The sequence below is a fragment of the Falco punctatus genome (genome assembly GCF_963210335.1).
Source record: "Falco punctatus genome assembly, chromosome: 5".
NCBI classification, from domain to species: Eukaryota; Metazoa; Chordata; class Aves; order Falconiformes; family Falconidae; genus Falco; species Falco punctatus.
Genome location: NC_137584.1, coordinates 66732078 through 66758239, shown reverse-complemented (window position 1 = coordinate 66758239; position 26162 = coordinate 66732078). Strand labels below are relative to the sequence as shown.

The window sequence follows — 26162 nt, the reverse complement described above, 5'->3', positions numbered from 1 at the left end:
GAGCTGAAACTCCAGCCTTTCCTAACAGTTGCAGTTTGTTTGTTCTGTAATTCAGTGCAGCACTGCTTTGAAAAACAACTTTCTGATGCTGTTTTCCTGCAAATAGCATAATGGGGAATAATAAGCAGGTGCTTCTGAACAGAAACCCAGAACAGCAGAAGTGTTAAACTACTATAAATGAAGCAATTAAGCAACCACACTGTTCATTGTTTATTGACAATCTTTATTAGAGCTGACTTTCTGTATTTAGAGGGTAATTATAAATACAAATCAAAGTGCTACCCTGCAGTAAGAAATCTTTATTTGCACAAAAAAAGGTACAAACAACTAGTATTTCAAAGTTCATCCTATTTAGTACATATAATACCAAAAAGGCAAAAAATAAACCAAGATGAAAGACTAGCAGCAAAAAGAATTCTAGTTCTCCTTCAACACAGTCTCTGTGCTTCCACATTTCTCTAGGAAATAGAGTATAAAGAGAATTCAATCAATTTATATACGAAATATCCTACCAAAAATATAACACTGTGTAAAGAAAGTTAGTAGTACAAAGTTGGGGCAGGGGGGGCAGGACACAAAGAAAAATGAGAAAATAGTAGATATAATATTAAAAATCTCAAATGTAAACTTGACTGCTGCTTTAACATTAAAAAAAAAAACCACCAAAAGTCACATGAGTATTTCCGTTTGGCTTAGCAGCCAGGAAAATAAGAAAAGCTGATTTTTTATTTTTTTATTTTTTTTTAAAGTGCTTAACCACCATATCCAAAAGTAATGACTTTCAGACCTACTTAACATGAATGTGCTCAAAAAGCCACTGCTTACAGTATAAAAGCTGTCATTCTGAAATGCTGCACATACAAACTGGCTTTATCTGCACGAATGAAAGATTCCTTTGAACAGCTCTCAATCATATGATGTCCCAAATCAATGTAATGCTATTACAGTGGGCAGCTGAATAAGTCCCAGAAAGTTGAAGTTTAAGAATAATAGATATAAAAAGTAATCTTTTTTTTTCTTTTTAAAGGCAGCATGCCTCTCCCAGCCGCAAGAAGGTAAATTTATGTAATAAGCAAGGAAACAGAGTTTTATGGCATTGTTGTAAACTACCTAGAACAAATGTGACTGTGGACATGTTTACAGAGGGAGATAAACACTTACTGATAAAGTATAAAAAGGCAACCACTTGGGTGGGACCAATTGCTAACACAGTATTTTACTTGGTATTAAACATACTGTCCACTTGCTTTATAACCAGTAGTATGTCCTAACTCACAAAAACACAGTAACAAGAAAACCAAGAAAACAGATGACTTGAAGAGCTTTAGGACTTTTTGTTACACTGTTAAAATATTTATTTGAGCCTTAGTGCAAAGGAAAAAAATTAACGTTCTAGGCTCCAAAGCAAGTCAAATACATAAGACTATTTCATGGGGTTTTGACAGACAAGAGACACACAGATTCCAAGAGAAAATTAATTTTTTAGCTGTAATGGCCACTCATTTTTATCTCAGCGTTAGAAAACACGTTTAAAAATGGGAGCAAAGACTCTGGCATTCATTAACCTCAAGTACAGCTACAAATCATTCCAACCCTACCACCCTCCCAAATCTAAACCATCAGTATTGCTGCAGCTGTTGAATTGTGCCCACAGCCTATCACTAGCACTGTCCACCCCCACATTATCGCAATAATTTCTCCATCAGCTCTGGAATCCTGCAAGCTTGAATTTGTTTACATTCATCTATTTCGCAGGCCTAATTTTTGTAAACTATTTCTTGAAAGCCATCAGTTCCCAACACAGTACCTTCATTGTCCTTCAGGACAGTTTTTAAGTCAGAGAACCCTCTGGTTCATTTACCACTAAAACACATTATCTAGAAATGGTAACTTTTTCCCTACAAAGTTCCTGTAAACACTTCTGTGTTAAGCCACAGTAAGCTCTAGACCAGGAAATTCAGCATCTCCAGTGAATTGACTTCACCTCACTTCTCTACAAAAAGAGCAACCAAAAAAACCCAAACAGAAAAAAACCTTTATAATTAAAAAGGAAAGAATATAACACAACAATGAAGCATTCAGTTAACTAAGCAGACATCTAAAATAAGCCTCTGAAAATGTAACATTTGAAAAGCAATTATTTTAGTGGTTAAAGTGTGCAAAGGACTAAATACGCCATATGTTTCAGAGATAACCCAATACTGTAGTCATCAATGATTACTATTCAAGTCTAGCACGGGCAGTTCTGTTGCTTTTGTTGCTGGCTTTGGACATTATATATTACCACTTTCTCTTTATATTTGGGCATTATATACTACCACAGCTTTCATGTCTTTTTTTTAATAGATACCAGCAACATGACTTTAGAGTGGTATAGGAAATATGGGAACTTTTTCTTTTTTAAATGTTTCCTGTTCACCCCAAGTATGGCAAGAGACTGAATATTATGTGGAATTAAACACAGTGTTTCAAGCAGGAACATCAAATATTATTTCAAGTTTTGTCTACGAAAATCACCTCAAAAAGATCCAGAATTTCAGGTTTCTGTGAAACAAATACAGTAATTATGGAAAAATACCATGCAAGGAAAGTATAGCTATGCTATTGATGAGAAGTACAAAAGCTTAGAACCAGAAAAACACCAGCTTCAGCCTGAGAGTGAAAAAACCCACAGATTTTTCAAAACCAGAGTCCATACAGTGTCCAACAGCCCTGCCTTGTCATGTTTGTTAATAATCTCGCTTAGAAGTCAGACAGCATTTTGTTTAACTTGTGTTGCTCTGTATCATTACACTAAACCATAATTAACTCCTCTTTTGTCCCGGCCTCATTCCAACACAATTGTACCCACTGTATACCAGCAGCAGTTCTCAGGTTTTGTTTTGCAGCTCAGCTGTATTTTTCTTGGATGTTCACAAGACTGGCATTTGACTGGATGCGCTTGGCTGGAAAAGGAAAAATTATATGAAAATTAAACACAAAGAATTCCACAAAACTCTACTCCCTCTATTTATCCGACACAGACTTGCAAACAGCTTTCTGTTCACGTCCAGAAACTTCAATGAAAAGATACGGCTGAAGCTCTTTACTACCCTCCTTCAGGGGACAGCAGCAGACTATTAGTTGCTATTAGCGCTGTCAGCACAGCTGCAGACAGATCTGGCTGGGCCCCCTCTCCCACAAGAGCCAAAGCAAGTCCCTGGCACCACCCAACTCCAACAGCCAGCACCACCACTTACGCAAAATGAGAATCCGTTTCTTCTGCTTTGAGTGAAGGAAGCTACTAAGGTAAAAAACAATAGGTAGGAAGAGAATAAAGGATGAAACTGCAATCACTGGGACCGTATCACTGCAGGGAACGGAACAGTTGAAAGTCCTGCTCCAAAGCTTACGTGTGATGTTCATCTAAAAGAAAAACATAGGCCATGAAAGCAAGCACATGTATTTTTGCTGTGCAGCACAGCAAACACTCAGGCCTCAAGACATTCAAGTGTTCATATAATGACCTCAGAAAACAATACTTTAACAGATCTCCCCCCAAAAGCAAGCAAACCCCTAGAAATGTAGAGACAGACAATTTTAATGGAGCCAAGATGTCCACACCAAAACTTTTACAAGCGTCAAAACCAGACTGTGCTCAGATACACTGTAGACATTGCCACATGCCCATTTCCCAGAGAACTCACTGACAGCCTGTGGGGATAGGGCTAATCCCATACTTTCGACTGCACTCCTTTTGCCCAACCACTTAAAACCCCACAATACAGCAAAGCTTTTTCCAAACACATGTCACTAGCGCTGAGGACCCCTATAAACAGAAGGAATCAATTATCACACTGGCTAGAACAATAGCAGTAAAGCTTCACATTAAAAGCCAGAAGATTAAGAGATTATTTTTAAATCCATCCCCTTCGCAGGAACAAGAAATGGAAGTGCAGCTACTCAAACTGGAATGCACTTGGGTGATCAGGAGCTTCAGCCATGGTGCTGCTGCACTGACTGAGGACAGGACAAGACAGCCCCACCAAGGTAACCTCCCCTCCATGGGACATCAGCTTACCAAAGGCACTGCTGCCCACACTGTCCCCCACTGAAAGGGAAAAGGCAATCCCTCACAAGACAAGCACAAGTGGCTCAGATTAGTAAAGACCTCCATGACAAGGACTCCCTGTTGAATGTTAATAAATACTTACGGCATCTTCCACGTCGATACACAAGTGTGCGGAGTGCCCAGACTCACCACCTTGCCTGTTCATCCTTTGCAAGTTGTTATACAGGTCATTCAACATTTTGTAGGTTTCATTGCAGTTTTTACATACTTCTGTGTAGTTGTTTGGTGACAGATAGATTGTTTGTCCCTAGGGTTATAAAGCTCTGTATGAATGTTGTTTTATGGCATCATAAAAAAAAAACCACACCTTAAAAAAATAGAGCCAAGTTTGAACGAAAATCCAGATTTCTAGCATCCTATACTGAGTAAAGGCCCAGACAGACAACTCATACTCATGACTAGGGAAAGAATCCTTTTCCTGCAGGTTCTGCATCTCAAACTGTTCTTTGAACTAGCAGTTTTATTTAAACATCTATTTTTCAAGTACTAGTTCCCAGGAAAGAGGGTGGGGGTGGGAAAAATTACTAGTAATCCGATGTTATTCTGAAGCCAGAGATATCAGTTTCCTTAATAGTATTTTGTTTGGGTTTTGTTTGTCCATACCTAACAACTGTTAGGTTGCTACTGCTGAACTATATTGATGGATACAGACTGTGCCATACTCAGAAATCCTTTCCATTTGTGGCCTTCACCACACCTGAACGCAACAGGACACACTTGAAAACAATACCACAATCCTACAATCTCTATAGGTATTGCAGTCCAGTAATGGTTGTACCAGGTACCCACCGACCACTGGATTAAGTACTAGCTCAGACACTTTAAGTGATCCGCGGGCCAGTTCACACTGCTCCTGACCAAGGCCTATAAAGGCACATTTCCTAAAGATCATTAATAATAAAAAAAGCAGTTTTCTCAAGAGATTGTCCCACAGCCACCATTTACAGTTTTTACTATTGAACAATCCTGAAATTTGGCCAGTTTCTGACTGCAATGTTCCATTTCAGTTTCTTCGGCTATTTAAGGTAATTTTTTTTTTAGGACAATTACCACATGTATTTCACTAAGTTATATTGCCTTTGCAATATGGACAAACTTTAACTACCCATAATTTTACTAGTCAAAATAATTGTTACAATGGTTTAAGATAGCTGGTCTTTCTGAACTAGACTATATTATCAAAAGGTTATTTAAAGATTGAATTGTTAAGTCAGAAGATAATTCTACAAAGAAATAGAAAAAGAGACTTACAGCATGCAGACATGCCATTCCTTACTATATAATTATCAACTATTGTGAATTCAGAAATTCTGATGTGAAGTAGCACTGCAATTACATACAAAATGAAGTCAAGGTGACTATCAGTTACAATTGTTAGGTTCTCAATCTGTAAACATCTGCATTTTACAGATCATTGCTTTCTCTGCCTAAAATTCAGAAACTCACCAGCAGTTTATTTGCCTAATCTATAACTTCAGTTTATTCAGCATAAATAAGATTTTGCTAGCCATTAGAGGATTTAGTGCTTCTTTTAAATACACAGCATAAATACCTGAAGGTTATGTTCAAAACATGTCAGAGATTTATTGAATAAATCCAGGAATTCTACAGTAGAATCTGATAATCCCTCACTGTCGTTCTTTAAACAATCTGTCAAAGAGAAAGAAAAACATCAGGATATTCTAATTTCTAACATTTCCATAGCTGATAAGCCTCAGATACTCCACTCCTGCAAAAAGAGCTCTCGACTATAAAAGACAGGTCTAGTCAACACTGCGGTTTCCTTATCTGCCTGCCACTGATGTCTCAGACCTGCTGACCTAACTCTTCATCGAGAACATATTTCAGAATTAATTGGCCTTGATTAAGTGAAAGATGAAGACTATCATCAAGAGCTTTCTGAAGAGGGGGTCTGAATTATCTTTGGACTTAAAGATAAAACAAGACATTAATTTTCTAGCCCACCAATCTGGCTTTGCCCAGCAAAAGTAACGGCCATTTTGTGAAAACAGAAGCACCAGCAGTAGAGATGAAACAGAGCATCCAGTAGAGACAGACCGTGAACACAATAGCAGAAATCAGAGCGTAGGTTATTAATGTCTAAGAAAAGAGCTGACCATTTCACCAGCTTTGAGGGGAGCTCTGGGGCTTTCCTCCTAGTCAAAGGCTCAACCCTACCATGTTACTGCTTCCATCCATCTCACCCCACTTTAGGTGCTCTAATCACACAGAGCCTTGAAAACAACAGTGGTTTGGGACTTTAGACATTCAGTGACAGCACCGTGTGAGCAAGCCAATATCCTAGAAAATTCTCCTGAAAGGAGGAAGTGCCAACAGTAATGAGGGCGAGCATTCAGCTGGACACCGGGCAGACAGCACACAGGTCAGAGGCTAAGCATGGCAGGACAGCACAGACCACAGAGCTGCTCCTGTACTGCCCTTCACAGCCCTCACACAGCCCAGATGCAGGAATGAAAGCAAACACTTCTGGGATCTCAAGGGACACTGCAGTAAACTTTAACACTTTACACTCAACTCCATAGTGCTACTCCCACTGTTTTCTAGTGTACCTGTTAGTGTAGGGTCCCACTCCCCACACCAAGGGAATGACAAAAAGCCATAGTTTAGCTGTAGGCATGGCACAGTATCATCAGCATGGGGACAGTGAGATACAGGGATAGACCCGGACACCCGCCATGCATAAAATGAAATCAAAAGCATGGCTGTGGAGGCAGATACTGTTCAATGTGCAGCCATCCCAGAGTTACTGACTTTACTAACAAACAAGGAAATTTTTTTTATATAAGTCTCTTAAAAAACAGGAAAACTGAGAAAAACAGAAGAAACCACACTGAAGCTAAGGAGAATCTCCAGCAAGGTCTGTAGATCACAAACTAGCAAGACTAGCTTTTGCGAGAATAGTCTAAAAGAATAATTATATAACAGCTAAGTTTTCTGACAGACTAGTGCCCTCAGATTTTGACAGTATCCCTTACAGAATAAAAAGCTCGTGCCTTTCATTAGAGCAGCTCCAACAATTTTTGTGTTATCTACTCACTGTATTTAAACAAATACATACAATTCCTATCTGGGCAGTTTTTAAGGGCTAAATCATAACAGTGGCATGAAAGCTACAGAACAAGTCACATACTTGCACAGTTGGCTGCATCCCAGGTTTCATTAAAGAACTCCGAAAGGGTCACAACTATCTGCAGCCTGTCTGAGGTCAAGATGCTTTTGGCACAATTGTGGCTCTCAGAAGAATTCTACAAGGAAAAGGAAACAACAAGTGTTAAAAATACAAAGGGAAAATTTTGAAAAGTTTTTTAGGCAAGCACAGCTAAGCAATCACAACACATCACATCAATATTTCTAGAACAGACAGAGCAGAACTGATGGAACAAGAAAACTCTTTTGATCCTCCAATTCATACTATGAGCAACACAACTCATAGTCTTTGAAAATCTACTAGGACTGCATGGAAGTCAATCAAAAATATGCAACTGAAAGGTGGGGGGGAAGCAGCAAGCACAGAAATAGGGCTTCCTCTGCCAAGTAGCTCAAATTCATCTATTTCTGGGCCACTGCCCCAGAAGCCAGCTCAAGGCGTTTGCAGTCAGAGAGAAGACACGATTGTTCTTGATAGACTGAAGGAATATTTGAAGGAGCTGAACCAACAGACTGGCCTCAAAACAAAACAAACCCAAACAACAGAAAACCACCTCCAAACACACCGTACCAATATACTGCATCAGCAGCAAACTTCCCCCTGATGCAGCAATATCAGGAACGCAGTCCTCTGTGAAGCAGCACCCATGGCTGCTCCCCCAAGCCTATGACCAGGCCGGGCTCTCATCCTCCCCAGACACGGGTACCAAGCTCATCTGTCTTAGCAAGCGGTACAACACACCCCATCCTCAAAGCAGGCACTGGCGCAACTCTTACAACAATGTATTCTCTGAACCAAGCTCATAAAAAAAAAAAAAGAAAAAAAGACTAACTATAGAAGCAGTTACAAAATAAACAGCAAGAACCCCTATCGGAATTCAGAACAATGTTTTTCTCCTTCAAAGCTTTATTTTGTCCCTCAAATCCCTGATATGAAACCATGACCTCAGTCAGCTGACTCCTGTGCTCCAGCTCCTGGTTTCTGGCTGCTAAATTGACTTAAGCACTCTTGAAATTGTAAAAGCTGCCAAAAGCCTCTTTGATAAGTGACGTGGGACATAAGAGAAAATAATCTCTTTAACAAGAAATATGTTCCTTACAGAGCTTTATAAGAGATCCAGTTTCCATCTCTCTTTGTTAAAACAGGTTTATTTTTAAACAAGAAGTTTCCCTTGGAGACTCAACGGCAGAAGTTGAGTATCGCCACATCTGGTAACTCCTACATTCACCCACTTTCACTTCTGCTAAATTACAAACAGATATGCAAAAAAGTTATTTACGCAGGAAACTCTCTAGTTGCTTCATTAAGGCCTCTAACTGTGAAACTTCCTCACTAGCCAGACTTATGAGTGGGAAAAAGCACTTCAAATCCAAAACTGAACCAAGTCGACCTATATCATTCCTTAAATGTTTGCCTAATTTATTAATCAGTCTACTGCCAAGAATTTCATATTTCAGAGATACCCAAAACTTAACTTGGCTGCTTCTTTCATGTTGCACTGTAATTATTGTAGGAATGCGAAGATAAAAACATCAGGTATCTGATTACTTGTGATCATGGATTGAGGTTGCAAGAGGTCACCTACTTTATTTATTTGGTTAGTTAATCCACACACAGAAGGAGAGGCAAATGCTCTTTAGTATGGATGTGTCTTCCAGACCACATAGTGGACCAGTCCTCCCAGGCTGCCAGTACACAAGCACAGCAGCTGCAATGATTTCATACATATTGTAAGTACTGGGATACATTTAGCAACCTAATCCTAGCCAAGACATCATGCTGAAAATATCCAAGAGAATTACATACTGAGTTTCTCACTTTCACACTACCTAGTCACTGGTATGAAACAGCTTCTGTATGAGAAACAAATAAAACAGATTACAGGTTTGCAAACTAGAACAAGAGACCACCGGCTAGATATTTGCCCTAGAAAGGACAATTATCAAATGAACATCCATGTCCTTTTCTAATACAGGCACTGGGGTGGTGAAGGGAAACAGGCAGACAACACACCAAAACCAGAAAATGATACTTCTTCACACAACAGGTAACTAAGCTGTGAAACAGTTTGCAGCAGGACACTGTGGCACCAGAAGTTTACCTGGGTTTAAAGAGCAACAGATTTTTTTTCTTGTCAATTGCAATTCTAAATAAAGATTCAGAAATCCCAAGATTGGAAGCACAGTCCACATTGTTATAAACTCACTCTTTGCTTGTACTCTTACCAGGGCACCCACTTCTAGCCATCACCACTGAACGGACAAAGGTCCTTTGGTCTGATGCACTGTCATCCTCGCATCATCCCAGAGACCAACTTTTACAAATGGGTAAACTGGCCAAAAACATGCAAAACTAGTTGTGAATCACCTCCAACACTATTAAAAAAAAAAAAAAGAGAGAGAGAGAGAGTGAGAGTTGATCAAGAGTCTGGAGAATGTAAACACAAGATCCAGCTTCAGTCAAAGTTTCCCACTGGTGGGGTCCACAGACTCCAGCCAGTGCTCAGGACTTCTGGCTTGCTGCCACACACTCCCACCAGCTGTGGAGCCAAGAACACTGTGGCATGGTTCCCCACAGATGATGTGCATCACTCGCCACAGCTTCAGAGACCACCAATTTTCCAAGAAGCAACAGGCACCTAAGCTCTGGCAACGTTCCTGATTAGCGCTACACAACAACCTGTGAGCCAGCGCACGGCTTGAGCCATTGCTACATCAGCAAGATCAGCTCAAGTTTTTCCACTCGCACAGAGAAGCAAAGCTTTTTTCTGCAGGTGGAGCTGCTTGCCCCTAACCACGCCAGGAGCTGGCTGCACAGACCATGTCACCACGCCGGGCTGCAGAAGGTATCGCTGACAGCGGCGCTCCCCACATGCTCCCAGCCTCTCCTCAACTGCCTCACGCACCCGGGGGGGCTTCCGGTGCGGGAACGGACCCCTGCGGGCTGGAGATGCCCTACCCGAGAGACGGGTACCCCGCTCACTGCCTCGGCGGGGCAGGCCACCCCGACAGCCGCGCCCAGGCCCGGCCCAGTGCACGGCGCCCCCCACCCGGCGCAGGGCCGGGGCGCAGGGCCGGGCAGACACCGGCTGCGGGGGCCGCCGGCAAGGGCGAAGCAGCCCCGGACCCCACGTCCACGTGCGTGGGGCCCAGCCGCGCTCCGCACCGCACTGCCGTGACTGGAAGCCTCAAGGCAACAGCCCGGGCCCCCCAACCCGGCAGAGGTGCGGGAAGGGCCGCACGCTGGTCCCCGCCCCGGGCAGCCCCCCTCGCCCGCTCGCCCCCCGGCCGGCCCCGCGGACGCACCCCGACGGCGCGGGCGATGCTGCCGTACTGTGCGAGGAGGCGGCGGTAGTGGCGGTGGCAGGCCTGGCAGAGCCGCACCGGGCGGGCGCGGCGGCCCAGGCAGCCCGTCAGCGCCGCGCTGCCCTCCGCGAAGGCGGCGAGAAGGCGGCGGCACTCGGGCTCCAGCTCGGGCAGGTCGCCGGGCAGCCCCGCGCCCCACAGCTCCTCCGCCAGCTCCTCGGCCTCACCCAGCGCCTCCAGCGCCAGGAGCCGGCGCGCCTTCCCGGCGGCGGGGCCGAGGGCGAGAGCCAGGGCGAGCAGCAGAGGCAGCAGCAGGCACGGCCGCGGCGCCATGGCGGCCGCGCCGAGGAACCGGAAGCGCAGCGCCGGCAAACGACCCGCCTCCGCCGCGGGACGCCGCCGCTCATTGGCTGCGGTTGGGAGGGGCGGGGCGAGAGGCGGGGATGGGGCGGGGCGTCTTTCCGGGGCGCGGCGGTGGGGTCTGCCGGTCCCGGCGTGGGCAGGGGCTGACCGCCCGGGGGGTGCCCGGACCGCCCGAGGGGTGCCCGGACCGCCCGAGGGGTGCCCGGACCGGGAGCGCGGTTTCTGTGCCGTGCATTTCAGCCAGGTAACATTCTTTTAATCTGAAAAGGGGATTTGAAAGTGTCGGCCGTGTGGGAAGTGACTTTCAAATGTACTGAAAATACAGCAACTATTAGGAAAAAAATCCTCAAACCGGAGGCAGAGTGGATGAGGGAGGAACAAGCCGCGTATTTCTGCAGGCAAAGTGTTTCCCATGTTTTGTCTCAAGCCGGACACCTTTGCTGGTACCTGGCCCCCAACTTTCCCGTGGCTGCCTCCGAACAGAACTGCGGTCACCAAAGGAAAACTCTGCCCAGAGCAGGAGCGGGCGCAGCAGCGGGTAACCCCGCTCCCGGGGCTGTAGTGCCAGGCTGCCTGATAACTCCTCTGTCTGGCAGGACCTTGACCCCGTCCGTGCCTGTCCATGCCTGTCCCACCTGGATAAAGCCCTTCCCAGCCATTCCGGTGGGATTTTGACCGAGTCTGGGTTTGTTGGTGCCCTGGCCAGACACATCCGAGAGGCAGAGCAGAGCCCTGCAACTCCAGACCGTGGTGCCTTTGGGAAGAACAGAGCCGAGCAGGATGGCTCACCATCCGTTGCGTGCGGCTGGTTCGGTTCTGCACACTTGGCACCGGTGACAGGAGGCAGCGCTGGCTGGCAGTGGCCTGATGGTTGTGGCAGCTGCTGGGAGTTCAGTGCTGCTTGAACTGTTTCCCTGTGCACGCAGCCGTGCCCAGCTCCGCCGGCTCCCTGTCACCCGGCCCACCTGGTCTGAGCTTGTGCCAGCCAGCCGTGCAGTAAATGTCACAGGGTGGAAATGTCCAGGATGGATTTGTGCAGTCAGGTGACAACACATCAGTAAAGGTGATGATAAAGGTGCATCAGGCAGGCAAAGAGCACCTGACAGAGACCGTCTGGCTTCTCTGAGTGGGCTGAACACCACAGCTCGGAAGAAATGGCTTTCAAAACAATGAAGGAAACCAAATGAAAACCATGACACAGACATGACAAAGACATGACAGAGTGTGGCCAAAAATGTACCGGATTGCCTGTAGCTGCAAACCGACCGGGGTGAGGGCCCTCGTTTGGGTGCCGGAGCATCCCGGCACCGTGCTGCCCAGGCTCCCATCGCCCCGCCGGGGTCTGGCCAAGGCCAAGCGCTGCTGCTTTGAGTCACCGCGTTCGGGAACCTGAAGCTGCTTAGCGGGACGCACGTGGCTGGGGTGGCCCCAGGGCTGGACGGTGGCCCCCCGTGCTCAGTTCCGTAGCCGGGGTGCAGCTGGGCGCCGGGAAGCTTTGGGGCCGCGGCGCTGCCTGCACCGAGCCGGCGGCCTCAGCCCTGAGACGGGGAGAAGGGCCGCTGGCCTCCCCTAAGCGACCCTCGGCCCAGCCGGCGGCCATAGAGCCTCGCTGGCCCGTGGCAGGGGACGGGGTGGCCCCGCACCGCGACACCCCGGGCAGCCCCGGCCGGGCGGGCAGGAGCGCGGGCGGAACGGGGCGGGGCGCCTGCCTCCCGCAGCCCCCAGGAGGGGGCAGCAGCGCTCCCGCGCAGCGCCCCACCGAGGGGCGGGGGGAGGCGGGGGCTGGGAAGGGCCCTCGGCGTGTCCCGCACCGCCCTGACGGCACCTGCGTCCCTGGGCGGCGATGGAAACGGCGGCACGGACCAGCCGCTCGCCATCCTCACCGGGGGTCTCCCTCCCCTGGGCCTGCGCTGGCACCGGCGGGGACCGGCGGGGGGGCAGAGCGGACAAGGGGGGGCGTTTTGCCTCGTCTTGGGAGTTAAACACTCTCCTGCGAGAGAATGTGTTCTTCCGAACGGTGAAAAACAGGGCAGGGGGGGAGGAGGATATAAGAAGAGGGGAAAGGGAAAGGAAAAAAATAAAAAAAAAAGGGGGAAAGAGGAAAAAAGGGGGGGGGGGAAAGAAAAAAAGAATAAAAACTTTAAGAGTTTCAGATTATACCTCTGAGGCATAATTGGGATATAAATATTTCTGGCATTAATAAATGTGTTGCTGCACGCCTGTAAGGAAGATGTCTGGTCATTAAGTACTTATTTTTTTCAATAATAAACAGCACATTACAAAGCGAAATTAGAAAGTCACTAACTTTTTCATCTGTGGTTCAGAAGCAGGGCTTGAAGAAGGCATGGGCCTCTTCTCGGGTAATAGATGAGTTTTGTTACCAGGCTGAAATCAGCACTTACCCTAACTGACAATTCGGCTGTCGAGCAAACTTGGTTACTTTTCTTACCCAAGCGGTGCCGTTGCCTGTCTGCTCAGCCCCCTCAAAGGGGCTGTTATGGCTAAAACAAGCAGGATTTGGCCTTGGCCACATATCTCAGAAATAACTCTAAGAATTTCAGATGGCTTGTGTTGTTATATAGTCCCGATTATTCTTGAAAACACATCCAAATATTTCAACGCCTGCCCTGACTACAGGAGAAAGTGTGTTTCATTCAGCAGAAGGAAGAGTCTTACCCGAACAGTTTAGAAACAGAACACAGCAAATGAATATCCATTTCCTATGCCGTCTTGCTGGATCTGTGGAGACAGCGGCGTGAACCAGGGAAAACGAGCAGTTTGAAGCTGTGAAGCTGCTTGCCTTCAGTGCTCTTTCTCCTCATTTATGCCTCTGTCAGCTGAGAACCGAACCCCTTTTTCAAGTTTTCTTGTTGTCTTTGAAGAACAATGGCTTGGATAAAGCCTTCTAACAAAGGGGTTGGAAAAGGAGGGACAGGCCATAAATGTCAAGGCAATGCCAGAAAATTAGTTGATATTCTGAATGTAAGGAATAAAGAGGGAAAGGAGTCAGGGATGACTGGGAGGCTGGGTGCCTGGGGAGCAGGACAGTCTCAGGAAGGGATATTGGGGCAGGCAGTGCTCAGAGGGCAGGAAGAAAAGGGAGAAGGGGCTCTGCCTCCTGAGCTGAAACTGCTGCCCAGGAGACAGACATCGTCAGGACAGGGGCCAGCAAGAGCAAGGAGGTGTGAGGGCTGTCCACTGATAGCTGTCTCCGGAGCTGTGGAAATGGAAACCTTCCTTTTTAATGTTGACTAGTTTCATTGCAGAGATGGCAAAGCTCGTCATGAGCAAAGAAAGGATCAGCATATTATGTCCTTCTTGCACAACCATCCCCTGCCTATGGAAAGCTTTTCTCCCCCATCCCCGTTACAGTCTTGTGGGTCCCTGTTTATTCATAGGGCCAATGTTGGCTCCTTCATGTGCTGGTGGTGACTGATGTTGAAGCCTGACAGCAGGTCATCCAATTCAATGACTGTTTTCCAGACTCCACAGAGCATCAGAAAGCAGTCCAGAAGGCCATTGCACATAAGTGATTAACTAAGGGCAAGCACAGATCCCCATCACACCCAAGAAAATGCACTTGTGAGGAAATAAATATGCTAAATAAACTATCGGCATGTTGAGGCATTTTTGGTCAGTTGCAAGTGAAAATCCTCCCATCAATACTGGTCTGAGATAATTCTTATTTTCAAAAGATTATGTGAGCTTCATTTAAAAGCTATCAAGAGACACTTGTCTAGTTGCACAAGTTTTCTGACAAGCCTGAGGTACCGTGCCTCTTAGCACTGTCCTGTTGAAGCACTGTTTTTCTATGTGCATAGCAAAGAACACGAAAGCCTTTTCACTCAGGGAAAGAAGTCAGAGTCACATCTGCACTAAACTACAAAGAACGAAAAAACAAGAAGTAAAAAAAAAAAAAAAAAGTAGTTGATTTACAATCATTTCAGTCTTTAGTTCAGAAGAATCCCAAAATTTATCAGTGGCTTTGCAAACAAGATGCCAAATCTTGTCCTTCAGCCTCAAGCACTTGGGAGCAATAACATTGCATCGGCTACTTGGGAATCAAGGAATGTCAGACACTTGAAATGTGAAGACACACTCAGGAACATCATTCTCTGGGTGACTACAAGAGACTGCTACCACCAACTAAAACTTCAGGACTTTCAAACTTACAGAAAAGGCATGTCAGTGCCTCATACAGAATGCTTTTTTAGGAACACTCTGCAAATTCAGGGTATATTCCCTGAACTGCCAAATGAAATGAGGAAGTATTAATAGCATGTAAGTTTTCTGAAGAGCTGTTGACTAGACTGCTGTGCTTGACTGGCCAACTCGACCAGAATCTGCAACCTGTTTGTCTTGTTCAGTTATATAGCAAATCATGAAGCAGATGATTTTCTCACCTAACCCAAACCACCACATTCTCACCACACAATCATGAACCTCGTTCATGTCAGAGTAAGGTGTAATCAGTTAGATGCCACCTAGTACATCCAACTCCTCCTTATAGTTAGCTGGTTCATTTGTGGAGAGGCTGAATATCTACTAAATCCTCAAGGGATCGGAGGTTACTGTTCTGACCACCACTGCCCACAGACCTGGACACATCTGCATTTTTCCATAGCCACCCGCTCCTGCAGCCTACAGCTGTTGTAGCCACTGGTGGATACTCAGGCTACCTTCAGCCAGAACAAGCTGGGTGGAGGAATCCTGGACACTGTCTTGTCCCTGGGGCTAAGGTATCAGAAGGCACTGAAGTGACCTGTGATGGCAAGCCAAAAAGCCAGCAATAATTTTCCCATTTCCAACAGATATAGAGAGAACACCAAGACACACCATCCATCAGCTAACCTTCTTCCCTATTTAGCACCATCACACTCCTGAAGAGGGAAAACAACCCCACATCTTCATATGAAGACTTTTATCTTCTGCAAGCATATGTAATAGCTTGAGAAATCATAGATAGCACCATAGGATCTTTGCTTAGGCCTTACATATTTGCATATAATATCTCTATGAATCCAATGCACAGACATGTCATTTCTATGCACTTGTCAGAATTTTTGCTCAGGAAAGGGGAAAAAAAAGTACATTATCTTTTAAGAATCATGACTAGAAAGCAATTAATTGTCAGTAGGCAATCACACCAGTCTGACAAGATCCAGTTTGAAATAAGTTTATGGGATTTTTGTTGTAGTAGTTGTTGTTCTCAGGATGCTGCACTTGAGCAACTGAATGATATCACATTTAAGGCCCTGGGTGGCATGCCATTTCCTTACTCATATGTGTCTAATTAAGTCTTAATTGTGCCATTCGTTATGAAATGAAAGAAGAGCTGTTAGACTGCATATCTTTTATGACAGTAAAACAGGATGGCACTAATGAAATAGCTAACGTCTAGAAAAAGAACGAACATTTGCAGGGGAAATAGACTTTGGAAGATAATGACGTTTAAAACACAGCAGAAACATTAGAAGCAGCATAATAGTGAAATTACCACAAATAACTTCTTGACTAACACTAGTATGAAAGGTACATTCTTTTTATAGTTCACTGAAGTGTGGATGACTGTCCATGCTCAGAAATACCCAGCGAGCCACATTCTGCTTTTAGTTACCCTGGTGTCAGTGTGGTATTGTCTCACTGTCCTTTTTATAAGGAAGCAACTCAAAACTGTTCTTCACTTTTGCAGATTGTTTCTTGCTGCTTATATATCTCCATTGAATTTCACCAAGTTCCCAAAACACAGGCCTAAAACATGGCTCATAAGGGAAGAGAATGGCCAGGCTTCAGTAGACCTTGGATCTGCTTGTGCACCCGTCAAGTTTCATTCCTTGTATTGCAGCCCCCCAGGACAGGTCAGTGGAGGACACCCCCCAGCACTCTCGCAGAAGCAGGAGTCCTTCCCTCCTGCACACACATGGGACTGAAGCAATGGTGCAGAAGCTGTTGTGGACATCTGGACTAATCACCTGAGCTAAGGGAGAACATTTTCACAGGTGTCTCCACTTCAAACGTGTCTGTCACGGTGAGTTCTTTGCTTTGCATCTCCTCTTTGCATTGTACTTCCTTCTACCCTTGGCATTAGAAGAGGATCTAGGGGAGGTTTAGATCGGATACTAAGAAAAATTTCTTCACTGAAAGGGTGGTTAAGCATTGGAACAGGCTGCCCAGGGAAGTGGTGGAATCACCATCCCTGGTATTTAAAAAATGCGTAGATGCAGTGCTTAAGGACATTATTTAGTGATGGACTTGGCAGTGCTGGGTTAGCGGTTGGATTTAATAATCTCAAAGGTCTTTTCCAGACTAAATGATTCTATGATTCTGTGATCTATTTACTGATATAATCCCCTAGTAAAAGGTTTTACTTTCCTCTCTGGATAGAGGATCACAGAAAGATGAACTGTAACAGAAGATAACATAAACATGAGAGGTTATTTCAGTAAAGGTATCAAAATGTAAGGACTGATCATCCTACAGTTGCAATCTCACCTGAAGTGTGCCCCGTTTATGTTGATTCTAGAACAAAAAAAAAGAGTCTTTGGCACAATTTCAGGTTATTATTACAGCAAGCTGCCTGCTGGTGAGGAGGCAGCAGAGACACAGCTGGAGGGGAGAGCGTGGGGGGGCAGTGGATGAAGTCCACCATGGCTGCTTCCCACCCAGCCTCAGCCAGCCGCAGCCACCGCACCACAAAATAGGCTGGGGGCTCTGAGGTGGTGGGAGCTGCAAGAGACTTGGGAAGAACCAAGTGTTGCTGCCACTTGGGGTATGTCACCAGCGTTGGTCCATTACAGTTTTCACAAAGGGCCAAACTTCATCTGTGAATCTGCAAGTCCGCTCAGCGGAGTTCACCGAGGTTGCGGGCATGCAAGAAAGAGCATGCTCTGGTAAAGAGGCTATAAACATACTATTGAGTACCAGATGGCTTTCCTTCTGCTAGCAGGAGCCAGCAGGCACTTCCAAAAGTCTACAGGCAGTTGAAGACCTTGATGAAATTTTGTGAACAGTTGTTGTCACCCTCGCAGTACTCATTGCCATGTTTCAGTCCCAGCCCGCTGCTGTGAACTGAAAGTCACTTCCCCTCCTCCAGGGGTTCACATGGAATTTATAAATGCCCACACACGAACAAATAGTATCTCAGATATAAATATCACGTGGTGAATGCATCTTATACTGCTGGGATGATATTTATCGATTTTTCATTCTCAATAGCTTCTTTTCCAAGTTCTTTATTCCATTTAGAGTGTTTTAATTTTAAAAAAAAACATTAGTTCCACCTGTCCCCTCAAAAAAGCCTCCAACCAACAGCAACAGACACCTCACACCCAACCCATTCCCAGTCTTAAAACTGATCTGATACCGTGTACTTGATTTTTCTCTGCTGGCAGGAATCGTACAAGCCTACCTGCAGAGCCAGTGCAGGCAGCCTAGCCATCTCGGCCACAGCACGCCCCTGAAATCTCCGGCTGGCAGGATTTAGCCCTATTCTGTATGCCAGGGACAGTTGCTCTGGCTTCTTCCAGGGGTGACGGACCCCAAGCAAATCATCGAGAAAGGAAAGTTTCAGCAGCAAGAGGAGAGGTCAGGCTGTGGGAGCCTAGAAAAGAATAAATTGTGATTTTCTGCTCCTCATAGACTGTATTAAATGAAGTGTTTGAAAGACAGGAGTTAGTCATTCAACACGAACCTGTAAGTAACGGGCTTGTGAATGTCTTGGACTGTCTGACGTAAACTGATGTCCCACCATCCACCATCTATTCCGAGCCTGTGTATCCTTGTCCACAAATGATAAAAGAATAAGGAACAGCTGATCCCGGGAATTTCCCACGGGGTTTTCAACACCTTTGCTCCTGGTGAACGACAGGGCCGGGGATGACTGGCGAGTCCCCAGCACCGGCTGGGGCCAGCCCCTGCTTTCCATGAGCTCCATCTGACAGCTGGACACGGGCCGTAGGACCCTCCGTCCCCAGAGCCTGGTGGCGAGGAGCTGGGCCCCAGGGTCGCGCGTGGGGCCGCCGCCCGTGGGAGCGCAGGCACCCTCCTCCCGCAGCCCTGCCGCGCACCGGGGCACCGGGTCGGGGGCACCGGGCCGGGGGGCAGGCTGCGGCGGGGGAGGGGGTAGGTGAGCGCCCAGACGGGCGGACAGGCTCCAGGTGCGCCCTTCCCCTCGCTCACGGCTCCGTCTGGGCGAGGACAGCGCCTGGGGCAGACCCCCGGGGCTCACTCCCCGCAGACCCCCGGAGAGCTGCCGTGATTTATTTTTCCCTCGGAGCGCGGAAACCGGGAGACCAGATTCTGGGGCTCGTTGGGGTTTTTCCTAGTCAGGTATCCCCCCCCCTCACCACCAGCCCTGACCTTGCCGCAGGGGAGGCTCAAGCGGCTCAGAGAAGGAACGGACGAGAGCCCCTGAAGCCAGCCCGGCGCACACCCGTGGAGCCCCCCGCAGGCCGGTGGGGACCCCCGGGCACCCCGCGCCCGGGGTCGCTGCCGCAGTCGCAGGTGAAGCCGGCGCCGAGGGAGCCGGGCCGGGGCGCAGGGGCCGGTAGCAACCTGTTGGCACCGCTGGCTGCCCAGGAGCCTCCCCGGGCCTGGGGGACGGCTTTCCACCCCCCGAAACGTAACCCAAAGCCACTACTTTCTCCTGGGCAGGGCAGGGGCTCGGTGCCGTGCAGGGGGTCCTGGATGTACCAGGCTGTCCTGCGCCCCTTGGGGAGTGGGGCTTGGGGGTGCCGGGGGTCTGAGAGCCGGCCACAGCCCGGGTGTTTTTGCACGGAGAGGGGGCTGTTCTGAGGAGCGGCCGCGCTTGCAGCCCCGGCGGTGGCTTTGGAAGCGGGTGCCGGCCGCCCCCCCCCGGCTCCCCCGGCCCTGCCGCCCCCGGCCCGGCCCGGCCCGCCGCCGGGGTCGCCTCCCCTGCCCGGGGCCGCGCTGGGACTCGGCTTTTTGTTATTTTCACGGAGCAGATATTAATTAAAAGAAATACATGATTAAAAAGTAATGAGTTGAATAAAAATTATCTCCGCTCATTTTCTGATTATGTTAATTGTTAAAAACCCTTCAATCACGCTGTTGCAGTCAATGGGTTTTAATGTGAAATTAGTGGGCTCTTGATAACTTACAGTCCAGAATAATCCTGGAGGTTTAGTCATCATTCCTAATAACGAGATGTTACTGAGAACGGAGATTTTACATGATTTTGCTACATTCAGCCCTTCCCCCATGAAAGGGTCTGCCTTTGTAGCACACAACTTCAATTTTCATGCCTGCGACTACTTTGTTAGTCGTACCCTGTATACTGCTCCATTATAGGCCAATTACATATTTTATGTGTCTGTGTGTCGGCTGAATATTAAAAAAGACGCCTGCCCGTTGTAAAGGTAAAAAACCAATTTTGTCCATCATGACTTTCTATTTTTATTTTCCCCGTCTAACTCATCTTGAATCTTGCGACTGTTTCTCTGCTCTGATTTAATTTAGCTCCCTAAGCACAGCTTTACGCTGAAAGTATGAAAAGTAATTAAACGGCTAGGAAAAAAAATGTATATTTGCTGCAGGAGTTGGTATGCTTAAAGACTACGGCGAGGAAATAAATATGGAGAATTTCTCCGATAGGTGATCGCAAAGAGCCGGGGTTTGAAACAACTTCAGCCCCGCGGTTCGGAAGCGCTGTGCAATTCTCCTCTCATAGAGGAAGGAAATGACGGCCCCAGACCCCTCTCATCTTAGCCAACGTGTTTCTTCCCTAGAAATTCGTTTGAGAGGTGTCATTTTCGTGCAGATAACTAAAGGTATCCTTTTCTGTTCGACAGCCTTGAAAATTTGCATGTAAAAACCGCTCCTCGCACCCACCTAACAATTCAGCTGAAATTTCGAACCCTGGCAGCGAACCGGCTCCTGGCTGGAAGGGAAGGAGCGGGGCGGCACGGAGGAGCGGCTGCGGGGGAGCGAGCGGCGCTGCCAGCCCGGGATGTGCCCGAATTCCTTCGCAGGGGCTGTCCCCGCCGCGGCCAGGAGCCCCCGGGCCGCCGGCGAGCGGGCGGAGGGCGGCCGGGACCCACGGCAGCGCCCGGCCCGCGGAGTCCCGCTCCCCGAGGTTACGGGCTGGGAGGGGGGGTGGGGGGGGAGAGAGAAAATAAAAGCGGGGGGAAAGGCAGCGGGAAAATTGGAGCTCCCTGCTTGTGCGTGTGTGTGTGCGCACATACCCACGTATTCCTTCCCCCCCGAGACAAAGTGCTGGTGCTGTGCATCTCCCTGTCACCGCAAGGATATCTAATTACTGCTGACAGATAAGAAAAGACGTTTTCGTGCGGACCGAGGGGGCTGGAGCGGGGGCGGCGGAGTGCGGGGCGCATTCCCGGACAGCCCTGCATAGAGCAGGCTGCGAAAAAGTCTCCGCCATGGCGACTTGGGCTGCTGCTAGTTTAATGTTGACCCTCTACCACCGCCGGCGGGGCGCGGGTGTCTGCTGGCCTTGCGAGGGGGCAGGGGGTGTCGGGCCGCCTCCTGCGCCCCTGCTTCTGGCTCCTTTGGGGTGGGGGGAGGCCGGCCAGGATCGGGCCCTTTGGGTGCTTCCCCCACAGGGAGCGGCGGGCCAGGGGCAGCACCCCCGTTTCCCGCCGGTGCCTGCTCCCCGCCCCGGGCAGCTCCCGGGGGCGCCGGGCCTCGGGGAGGAGGGGGAAGGTTATGTCCTAATTTGTTGTGAAGGGGAAGTGCTTGGGAGGGTTGTGGTTTGGTTTGTTGTCTTTTTTTTACAAAAAACCTCGAGCTTCTCGTAAAAAAGAGCCATTTGTTTACAAAGCCCCACTGCCCCCGTCTGAGCCCACCCCCGGCAGAGCCCCCGAAAGGGGGGGGGGGGGGGGGGGCATCCCTGCATCCCTCCGTGCCGGGCCCCCTCGCTGGTTCATTTCCCTATTTGCATCCGCTGTTAGCTGAAGATCATTTTAATAAAAAACAATGAAAGGGGAGCGCATCTAGAGGGCTTGTCGGCAGCATTCAAAAGCCAATAGAGTTTATAATTCTACTCTATCATTCCTTATTGATTAGAGTAATCAAGATAAAAAGCTAGCCGGGCTCCGAGAAGTTCAGCGGCATATCATTAAAGATAAGAGTCAGTTAATTCTGGCGCAGGGGTAATGGTGCCGGCGATGAAGAGTTCATTTGCATGAGATGCTGAGCCCCGTAACAAGAGGACAAAAATCACTAATTAGGACTGCAGAGTGTCTCGAGTTCTTCAAGCACCCTTTCGAGATGAGGGATGATGCAAAGAGACCGCACTTTCATGTAAACCCCTGGCAGGACACCGCGCCCGGGGTGCTGCTCCCCGGCAGGGATTGCCGAGCGGGGCCGGGCCGGGCCCCGGTGTGTGCGGCCGCCGCCGCCCCGAGCCTGTGGGACGCCGCCTGCCCCGAGCAGCCCGGGCACCCGGGGGAAGCGCGGCCGCAGCCGCCTCCGGGCTTGGCCTGAAATCTGCGGCGTGGGGGGACACGGCAAGAAGCAAAAAAGATGGAAACACACCCCGTAACTTTGCTGAAAGGTTTATTCGTGTTTTTTTTAAAAACAATTGAGTGAACAACAAGCCTTATACCAACGAAAAATAAAAAAGTCTGCACTAAGGTACTCGTGAGCCTGCGGGCAGCTACGAGTTGTTAGAAACCAGGGAAAGCGTTTCGCGGCAGCCCGCGAGCAGAGCCGCACCTCTGCGGGCAGCGGGAAGAGCCCGCCGCCCCCACCGCCCGGGACGGCCGCGGGAGCTCGGGGGTCGCGCCTGGGCTTGGGACCCGCCACTCCCTCCCGGGCACCGGGACACCTCCTTCCCCACGGAGCACGTGGGGGGCCGGCGCCCTCTCCTTTCACCGTGGCTACTGTCTTCTCTCTCGTCCCCCTCTCTTGTCTCGCCCCCTCTACAGCCGCGCAGACAGACCCAAAGCCGAGCAAAGCCCCTCGGCTTCTGGCAGCCCTTCCGGGGAGGAAGGACACCCATGGGGCTTTCGGGAAGCTCCCCGCAAAAGCCGGGGGCCGCAGCGGCGGGCTGGTAGCTATAAAGTTGTTTACTTGCCCGAAAGGCATCAGCCGCGGGAGGCTTGGCAGCTGGCTATTAGCGCTAACTTTGCCCCTCGCTTGGCCGGGGAGCAAAGGATTCACGGCCTTCTTTTGGCTAATCGTAGGTGTCAGCGTGGCAAGCGGCAATGTCTGCCGCTTCTCAAAAGTCTCGCTGTCTCCGTGGCCCCCCAGCAGCCCCCCGCCAGCACCGCCGCTGCTCGCCGCCGCGTTCGCACCTCTCCGCCCACACGTGGCCCGGCTCACCCGCCCCCGCCGCGCGCACGGCCCACGCCCACGCGCTCGCGCCTGAGTGCCCCCCCCCTCCGCTTCTTGCACACCGCACTCGCCCGCAGGCGCGCACGCGGGCGTTGGTGCCCCGGGCGCGCGAGTTCTTCGCGTGGGCCGAGCCCCTCCGCACGCCCCTTCTTGCACACGTGCACCCCCCCGGCACACCCGCACCCCCCGGCGGCTCTCACCTGCTCACACGCCCGCAGGCAGCAGGCGGGCAGCAGGCAGACCCCCGCCCCGCAAACACCACCACCCCCCCCACACCCCCCGCCCCGCACACCCCCCGCCCCGGGCGCGGGGCCGCTGCGGAGGAGGTGGCGGCTCCTCCCGCCTCGCCGCCCCGGTCCCCGGCGCTTTGGACTTTTGTCTGGCTATGTGGCTGAGGGCTCCTTTCCCCTTGTTCTTCCCATAGTGAATAAAGTCAGTCTGTATTTAATGGTTATGGCGGATGTGAGGAGGATTTGGCAAATGAAGAGGCCTTTTGCTCTAAAATATTGTTCCTTACGTCGTGTGAGTCTACCAACCCACCACGACCCCATATTCTTCTCCGGGTGTCTGACTCGAATGACAAACGAGCTGATTTTTTCAGTACATCGCTGGGAAATGTAGTGAGTGATAATAGAGATTTCTCTTTCATTTTTTACGCTTGACTTGGTTATTGTTGCTTTTCTTTTCCCGTGATTCCTTCTGAGGATTAGCTCTGACTTCCCCACTATTGGCGGTCAAAGTGGCCCAAACTCTGGATGACAATTGATGGGGATCAGGGGATTGCCCATTCTGTGCCTGTAAGAACTGATTTGTGCCAGAGAAACTCATCAAGTATAGGCGAAGAATAAAAAGCATTTGGGGGTAAATGTATTCATTGAGAAGGGTTCTTCCAAATTGCTTCTAAGTTTTCTTAATGAAAAGTAACGCTTGCAGCAATCAACGGCTTTTTGACGGATTACAAACCTGGGTAGGACTATGGGGCTGCATTTAAAAGTGCCCCAGCCTTAGCATGGGGGCAACTTGCTCACAAAAGTGTAGGAACGAGGGTCAGGCCGCAAAATACAAAGCGGAGGTTTGATGCGTGTAGGAGTAATGAAAGGTGCATTAATTTATTAACATGGTGCGCGCAGGAAAAGTGAAAGAACAGCCCGGTGTAAGAAGAATCATTAACTCTCTACCCCAGGGACCCACCCAAGGCTTGCCATTTACATCAAAATAGTTATTGTATCTTTAGAGAGAGAGAAAAATCCCGCAGCAGCAACAGTCCGTGTAAGAGGTGGAGGACAGGAGAAAAGCGAAGAAAAGCGAAGAAAAGCGAAGAAAAGCGAAGAAAAGCGAAGAAAAGAAAAGAAAAGAAAAGAAAAGAAAAGAAAAGAGAAGAGAAGAAAAGAAAAGAAAAGAGAAGAAAAAAGAAAAGAAGAAAAGAGAAGAAAAGAAAAAAGAAAAGAGAAGAAAAGAAAAGAGAAGAAAAGAAGAAAAGAGAAGAGAGGAGAAGAAAAGAAAAGAAGAAAGAAGAAAAGAGAAGAAAAAAAAGAAAAGAAAAGAAGAAAAGAGAAGAGAAGAGAAGGGAAGGGAAGAAAAGAAAAGAAAAGTAAAGAAGAAAAGAGAAGAGAAGAGAAGAGAAGAGAAGAGAAGAGAAGAGAAGAGAAGAGAAGAGAAGAGAAGAGAAGAGAAGAGAAGAGAAGAGAAGAGAAGAAAAAAGAGGAGAAAAGAAAAGAAGAAAAAAGAAGAGAGGAGAAGAGAGAAGAGAGAAGAGAGGGGAAGGGAAGGGAAGGGAAGGGAAGGGAAGGGAAGGGAAGGGAAGGGAAGGGAAGGGAAGGGAAGGGAAGGGAAGGGAAGGGAAGGGAAGGGAAGGGAAGTCTCAGCGGAGGTACAGGGCCGGAGGGAAGGTGCAGGGGCGCAGCGGCCCGGCCCCAGTCCCAGGCCCGGCCCTGGCCCGGGTCCCGCCGAGCCCCTTCGCCCCCGCTGTCGCCGGTGTCCCCGGGCGGTCTGCGGTGCGGGCTGTGCGGGGTCCGGTCCCGCCGTGGAGCACGGGGCAGCGCCGAGCAGCGGGACCCGGCATTCTCGCCTCTCCGCCCCCCCGTCCCCGTCCCCCCCCCCCCGTCGTCCCCCCCCGTCCCCTCCGTGTGGCTTCGGGCGTTTAAACATCGATTTTGTTAATTAGTCTAATCATTAAGGGCCGAAGAGAGCGGCCTGGGGAGGGGGCCGGGCGGGAGGCGGCATTCAGCGGGGAGGGAAGGCTTTGTCCCGGGCTGCGTTAGCGCTCCGTCGGCCCGGGCTGCGCTGCATTTCGCTTTTCGTGGGGCTTTTTTTCTTGTTTTCTCTCGTATTTTTCTGAAGCGGTCGAAGGACACAATGAGAACGGCCCCGAAATTAAAAGGGTTAGACCGGGAAGGACAGCCGGGAGGAATCTCCAGTCCTTCCCCGCCTTCCCTGCAAACCCAAAAGGCCGGAATATTAACTTTTTTCCCCTGCATCTTGTCAATGCTATCATGGCTTTGATGGGAGGGTCTTCAAGGTGGCACATTTCTGAACTTAACCCCTTTTCAAACTAACTCTCTACCTCCCTTGTTAGTGCCCAGCTCTGAACTTCTGAAGAGTATTTTTGTGTGAGTCAGGGTTCATTCACTCGGGGGCTTTTGTAGGACTTTCTTCCTTTCAGCCCTCAGTGTGTTACACCAATTAAAGGACGACGTGCTGTAAATGTAATGGGCCGAGCAGTGATTGTTTTTGACAAGCAACAAAACACATAGATCCACCCCTTAGATTAGGCCGTTGAAGGAAGGTTCATGCCGGTCAGTTTTCTGAATAGTTCATGAACTGTAATTCTGAGGGCTTGTGTGAAAGAAAATGTCTCTCTCCCTTTCTCCCTACCCCCACCCCCCCACCCCCCCCCAAA

The 26162-nt window shown here is 48.9% G+C and overlaps 1 protein-coding gene and 1 long non-coding RNA gene across 2 annotated transcripts; one reads left to right on the top strand and one right to left on the bottom strand.

Annotated features, from left to right (window-relative positions):
- Positions 1–202: 202 nt before the first annotated feature.
- OSTM1 (osteoclastogenesis associated transmembrane protein 1) lies at positions 203–10946 on the bottom strand. The gene is made up of 6 exons (XM_080389018.1): positions 10586–10946; positions 7263–7377; positions 5664–5761; positions 4194–4358; positions 3240–3405; positions 203–2945 (listed from the first exon to the last, which is right to left on the bottom strand). The coding sequence occupies exons 1-6, from the start codon at positions 10916–10918 to the stop codon at positions 2890–2892; spliced, it is 933 nt and encodes a 310-aa protein (XP_080245144.1). The 5' UTR covers positions 10919–10946; the 3' UTR covers positions 203–2889.
- An 84-nt stretch (positions 10947–11030) lies between these two features.
- Positions 11031–24742, top strand: LOC308064472. The gene is made up of 2 exons (XR_013928396.1): positions 11031–16976; positions 18340–24742. It is a non-coding gene; the product is annotated as an uncharacterized lncRNA (long non-coding RNA).
- The last annotated feature ends 1420 nt before the right edge of the window (positions 24743–26162 follow it).

Excerpts from the sequence above, each read along its gene's own strand:
- OSTM1 (XM_080389018.1), bottom strand. The coding sequence starts at position 10,918 with ATGGCGCCGCGGCCGTGCCTGCTGCTGCCTCTGCTGCTCGCCCTGGCT. Across the intron at positions 5,762-7,262 it reads GGATGCAGCCAACTGTGCAA|ATTGTTTAAAGAACGACAGT; the intron begins GTATGTGACTTG and ends TCTCTTTGACAG. Across the intron at positions 4,359-5,663 it reads GTTTTGAACATAACCTTCAG|GGACAAACAATCTATCTGTC; the intron begins GTATTTATGCTG and ends TTATAACCCTAG.